Here is a 6,065-nt window from a genome sequence, read left to right on the forward strand (position 1 = left end):
GAGTGGGGAGAGGCCCAGGCAGTGGTTGTGGCCGGGAAAGGGGGAGCTCTGCGTTCATCACATGCCCCCATCCCATGTCCACCAAGGCGGCTGCTTCTGGAGCACGGTGGTGAAAGGGGCCGGGGGGCCACGCAGGATGAGCAAGGTGGCAAGGAGCCCCAGGTTGTGCTGCTGTGGAGCCCTGCCAGGGAAGGATGCCTTGGCGGCATTCAGCCACAGCCTTCCTTTTCCCCTTGAATGTTGGGGGGGGGACTGGTGTGGCTCTCTCTCAGCGCAGGAAAGCGATGCAGGCTGAATGCTGCCTAAGTGCAAGAGCTTGGCTCGGGGAGGGCACGAGGGCCTGGAGCAACGCTGTGTTTGTGGGAGAAGGCAGCCATTGTCCCAGTCTCCTGCCTAGCATGGCTTGTGTCTCCTGGGTGCCTACAAGGGACTGGGTTCCAGTCCTTGCAGTTTCCCTGTGGTCTCGCTCATCACTGTGGGGGAGTGCTGAGTGCTGCTGGCTCACAAACAGACCCGCATGTGCACACGTTTATAAAGAGGTCAAGCAAACTGGAGGGAAGGGGAGCGGAGAGGACCCTGTCGGGAGGGACAGCAGTAGATTCCTGCTCAGCTGTGATGTAGCAGGGAGACGAGAACATCAAGTTCATGCGGGAGAGAAGGAATTGAGCTACTGCTGCCTGATTGCAATACAGTGCTCTCAGGGATGCTTATCAGGAGCAGCTACAACACGCTGCATTTCAGCCCCCAGCCCCCAGGTGTGCCCCCAGTAGCTTCCTTGTCCTAGAGGATGCAATGCCTCTAGAAGCCAGGTTGGGGCTGGAGCCTATGGTCTAGGAGACCTCTTGGTTACTTGCTCATCTCTACAAAATGTGCCTGAGTGTGTGTTTGTCTGTGTTTCCTTTTTTCCTCTGGACAATGTAGGTTTGCAAGGCTTGGGCAGTGGGACAACTTCCAGAAGCCCTTTGAAAAGGCCAGGAGGCTGCTGAAGAGCACTGGCACCTGCCTTGTGGCCAGCCAAGTGTGCAGCCGGCTCCTGGAGTGCCATAGCCTGGTGCTGAAAAAGGACATGGAGCACGGCTCGTGGAGGGCCCGTGAGAGCTGCCGCAGGGCTCTAAGGGTGAGGGATGCGGAGGAAGGGGAGGGGCATGCTGCAAGGGCCCTCTGGGGAAAGCTGTGTTGCTAGCAGCAGTGGGTTGACCTGTGCAGGTAGAAGCAGCCACGACAGGATGGAGTCAGGGTAGTGCCAGAGGGTAGCGGCTTAGGGAGCAACATGGCTAAAGACTCCTGTAACAGAGGTGTCAGCAAGAGGGGGACGAGAAGGCAGTCGGGTGAAGGCAGTCTTCCTGAGCATGTGAGAATTCCCTTGTGGGACTGCTTGGCCCAAACAGGAGAGGAGAAGAGCCTTGCTCAGCCATGAGCTAGTGAGCCCTGCTGAAATGCCTGCTCCATGGGAGGTGTTAGGGCTCAGGAGAGATTTGTGTGGTACCTCAGCCTTGCTAGCTGTGCACTCCTCCTTTCTTTGTGGCTGGTTTTTCTCTTTGGGGATTTGACGCCCTTCTCTGTGCCAAGCCATCGCTGGGCTCTCTGACTTGTCCTGATGTACCTCTCTGTTGTTTTCTCGGCAGCTTGCCAAAGAGGTTTTCTCTCGGTGCTCCACAAGCCCCGTCTTCTACCCCAGAGTCTACCACCTGAAAGCCTACATTTTCCTGATGCTGGGGAATGAAGAGCAGAGCCTGCTGTGCCTCAACCAGGGCCTGCAAGCCTGTGAAGACCATGGCAACCTGCTGGAGAAGACTTGGCTGGAGATGAGCACTGTAAGTTGCTCACCTGTGCCTTTGAGTTGCTTCCTGGGCAGAAGTTGAGCCTGCTGTAGCAGAAGGTGGGCCACACTGTACTGTGGCAGGCAGCCCCGGACAGAGCCCCCCGAGAGCTTCAGGGGCATGTGCTCAAAGTCCTGTGAGAGCTGGTAGGTGCTCTTAGCCCTGCTCAAGAGGAAGGTAGAGACAGCTGTGATCTCTCTCTGCCTAGTGGGGCTGGACTGGTACGTGAGGAAGCAGTATGCCCTGCAGCTGCTCCTTTGCAGCATCTCTGCTTGGCAGAGTGGTGGTGAAGTGGAATCTTTCCCTGCTCCTTAAGGGAGCTCTGGGAGGCCAGGGTCAACGTGTGCTGAGTCTGAATTGGCCTTGCCTCTCCTTCTGCTCGCTGAGGGGTTTTGGCAGCATGGCTCATTGGCTGATGGGTGGAACAAGTTGCTGAGAGAGGCCTTAGTTGCCTTCCCAGGCAGAAGTCATGGCTCTGGAGGTCACGTGCTCTTCTCAGCTCTCACTGTGCCTTTTTTCCCCCCCCCCCCTTCCTTTAGGAGTGCTGGTTCACTGGAAAAGGCCCCCTGGGAGATTTGTGGCTGAAGACAGCCCCACATTTTCCCCACCTGAACCAAGCAAAGCCAGAGGTCGGTAGCTCCAGGTACCTGCTGAAGCTGCCAGCACTGCAAAGGGAGGATTCTTCTCCAGGAATTAAATTCTGACACTGCTAGTCCAAGCACTTCTTCCTTTCCTTCTTCCTTTAATATGCTCAGCATCATTCTTCGGCCCCCTGCTTGTATTCTGCCTCGTTCTCTCCTTTCCCACAACAATGTTTGCACAACCTGAGTCAAACTGAACCAACACCTACACAATTACTAAGGTCAATACTCAAAACAAAAACCAAAAAACAAAACAGTCTGAGCATTCTGAAGAGCTTAGCATTTAGGCTTCCATCAAGTGAGGAATAGGATAAATAAGGCACAAAGCGCTCCAGAGAAGGTAAAGCTCTGGGGGGTTAGTTAATTCCTATAGTTCTATAGTAGTTCCCAAGTAGTATCCGTTCTCCTGGGTAGAGGTAATGCATCGGGCCATTTCAGGCCTGTCTCTGCCCAGCTCTCTGCCAGTTTGGTTCTCCTGTTGGAGTTTCTCCTTGCTGCAGCCCCACGGGATTGGGGCTGTAGGCACAATGCAACTTCTGTTCTCTCTGCAGGCCTTATGCACAAGGGGATGTCTAGGGTTATACCTTTGTGATGAGTTAGTAGAGCAAAATGCATGTCCTTGGTGGAACTCATGTCCTGCAGCAGGTGTTTCTTAAGAAGACACAGATGTTAGGTCCTTGGCAGAGAGAACATTTTAAAATAAAGACATAGTTTACAGCAACCAAAGTAGGGAAGTTGGTAAGAGTATTGTGTACTCGTGTCCCTGACTAATGAAATGGTAGGTATTGTTATTTTTTTTAAAAAAAGTAACATTCTCTGGATAAAGGCATCCTGTATAAACTCCGTGTAAGCTGCCACAGGACCCTCCCTTAATTGGGGAGTACCTTGCTGCCGCAGTAGTCCATGATTAATAAAGAAATATAAGTGAAGCATCCCACATACATGATTGCAGACCCAATGGAAGCCAAAGGACAAATTTCCTGTTCCCAGTCAGTTGAATTAAGATGCCCCATCGGTCATGGGGGAATCGCGGTGCGGGCATCCACTTCTCACTGGGTGGAATCTTGGGGGAAGTCCCACTGCCCAGAGCAGGGTCCACACCTTGGGGGGTGGCATTAATCTTTCATAGTTCGCACTGTTGTTCTCCCCAGAAGTCACAGCTTAAACCAATTGCAAGCCCAATCATCTGTTGATCCAGTCAGGATTCAGTCTTGCCTACAACTGCCTTGGTTTCCTTTCCATCACTCAGTTCCCCACTGTGCTACCAGCAGTGAGAGTTTCTGCAGTGCCATCTCATCTCTCATCACTCCATTCCATCACAGCCCTGCAGTGTGGTGCCTCAAGCCGCAGGCGCCCCAGAGGTTGCCCACTGGTGGGAGGCACCAGCGCATGCTGCTGGGATCGGGGCTGTGCTATCCAGGAGGCCCACTCTTGCCTGCAAGCTGTGACACCTGCTGACTCATCAGCTCCCAGACTGTTGCCACAGGTCTTGAGTAGCAGAAGAAATCCTCAGAGTCGACTGCAGAGAGAATCAGGAAATGCTGTGAAGACAGGCAAAATCAAGCAGTTGTGAGAGGGGGCAGGGGGGCTCCAGCAGAGAAGGGGCCAAAGTCCTTTGTGTCTGTGCTGTTGACCTTGGAGTGAATTTGCAGTAACAGCAGGTGGTGGTAGAGAAATACTGCGAGAAAAAAACCTTGCAAATAGTTAACAAGACTCAAGGACAACGGAGAGAGAAAAACAGTACTGCAAAGGATAACCAGCTCCGGCTAAATAACCTTGATGAAACCACAGTGCTTTGAAGATTGCGAGGGGCAGGTAAGACAAAAACAGCAGAAAAACCCAGGAGTGACCTTAGGTTCATTAAGGCTTATTAACATATTAAACTTCACACCCCTAAATGAATAATGAGATGGAAATGACATGAGAATGATGTTCCCGCCTCTTCTTCGCTTCCTATGCTAATTAACAAGAATGTGAAAGCGCAAGTGCTGGATGATTACCTGAGGTAGTGAAATTGTAACCAATAGAAAGATTTGTATAAAGTACTCCCTGAAAAGTGTGTATAAATGAAGAATGAGAGGGGGAGAAGGTGTGCTAGCTTTGTGGATTTACCACCGAGCACCCATCTCTGTGCAGAAATGAAAGAAACAAGTATCTCGACCCTGTGTGTCTACTGGTTGCTTGTACACCGGGTAACAGAACCCAGATTTTGGGACAACAAGGTCCCAAGGTGTTCTGATGCATGGGATTCCTCTTCCCCAGGTGCACGACTTGCTCTTCTCCTTGTAAAACTTCATAAGGTTTCTGTTGGCAGAATCCCCAAGTTTCTCACATCCCTCTGCCTGAAGCTCCTTTGTGTCAGCTCTTAGTGTGTATGTGCTCACGCAAAGTGCATGAGATGGGGTGCCTCTAACAACTCAAGAGCGCAAGGAATTGCAGGATGGTAGAAGTGATAAAAGGAGGTACTAGTTTAAGGGACCTCCTTACCAAAGTAGGAATTACAAGAGCAATAATCTCAGAAACGGGAAATGAAGGTACTAAGGAAGCACAGTCAGGGCCTAAAGGGAAAGAAGGGCTAAAAGAGGTGTTTGTATGGGAAAGTATGAGGACGGTAGGAGAGAAAAGCAGGGAAAAAAAGTTAAGGAAAGGAGTGATCAGTTCAGGGCAGTTCAGGGAGGCCTGAATACCTGCCAAGTAGCCTTGTGTCAGAACATCCCCGACTGGAGCAGGACCACAAAGCTAGTTGATCTGAGCCTGCTTCTCTCTGAGTTACTTCTATAGTCAAGGAGAGCTGAGTGCTCTCCTTAACACTGACTAAAGAAGACCCTTGGTGGAAGGGATTCTTTTAAGCTGCACAGGACCTCAGGAAACCTCTAACCCAATGTTGTGCTCACCTCAGGTGAGCACCTCAGCTATGGGTTCAGAGGAGGTTGCCGAGCACTTGATCCAGTCTTGAAAGCCTGCAGAGATGGAGACAGTAGAGCTCCTCTGGGCCACACATGCCAATGCTTGACCATCCTGTCAGGGGAAAAACTTTTCAATCCCTCTAGTCTGTTCCTCTTGGGCTTCAACATACGGCTATTGTCTCAACCTTCAGATTGTCACCATAATGAAAAGCGTGGCTGCATCTTCTTGACATCATCCTCATACAAGGACCTCCTACTGGGGGCCAAAAACTGGGCACAGTATTGTACAAATTGTATAACAAGTACTGAGCAGAAAGGGATAATCTCCTCCATTGACCTGCTGGAGGCACTCCTGTTTGTACAGCCCAGGATACTGTTGGTCTTCTTTCTGCCTGGCCACATGACTGATTCATATTTTGCCTTCTCTCTGCCAGAATTCTCGTGTCCTTTTTCAAAGATCTGCTCCATGTCTACTCAGTCTCCAGCCTGTATCTCTGCAGGGTGTTGGTGTGGCCCAGGTACAAGGACCTGGCATTTCTCCTGCTGGGTTTCATGAGATTCCTGACAGCCCATTCCTCCTGCCTGTCCTGGGCCCTCTCAGTGGCAGGCCTCCAGCATAAGACTGGTGCCCCTCACCCAGTTTGGAGTCACCTATGAATGTGATGAAAGTTGCTCCTTCCAGGCCATTCATAAAGGTT

At 51.3% G+C, this 6,065-nt stretch overlaps 1 protein-coding gene across 1 annotated transcript in view; it reads left to right on the forward strand.

The window, feature by feature from the left end:
* Positions 1 to 5,597, forward strand: part of LOC134154595 (adenylate cyclase type 10-like) — a 43,425-nt gene extending 37,828 nt beyond the window's left edge. Inside the window, exons 41-43 of the mRNA XM_062601271.1 lie at positions 922 to 1,117; positions 1,626 to 1,814; positions 5,559 to 5,597. Of these exons, the coding sequence (XP_062457255.1) occupies positions 922 to 1,117; positions 1,626 to 1,814; positions 5,559 to 5,597 (424 nt within the window). The remainder of the gene's footprint in view (positions 1 to 921; positions 1,118 to 1,625; positions 1,815 to 5,558) is intronic.
* Positions 5,598 to 6,065: the final 468 nt, after the last annotated feature.

The sequence above is a fragment of the Rhea pennata genome, unplaced genomic scaffold (genome assembly GCF_028389875.1).
Source record: "Rhea pennata isolate bPtePen1 unplaced genomic scaffold, bPtePen1.pri scaffold_32, whole genome shotgun sequence".
Classification (NCBI taxonomy): Eukaryota; Metazoa; Chordata; class Aves; order Rheiformes; family Rheidae; genus Rhea; species Rhea pennata.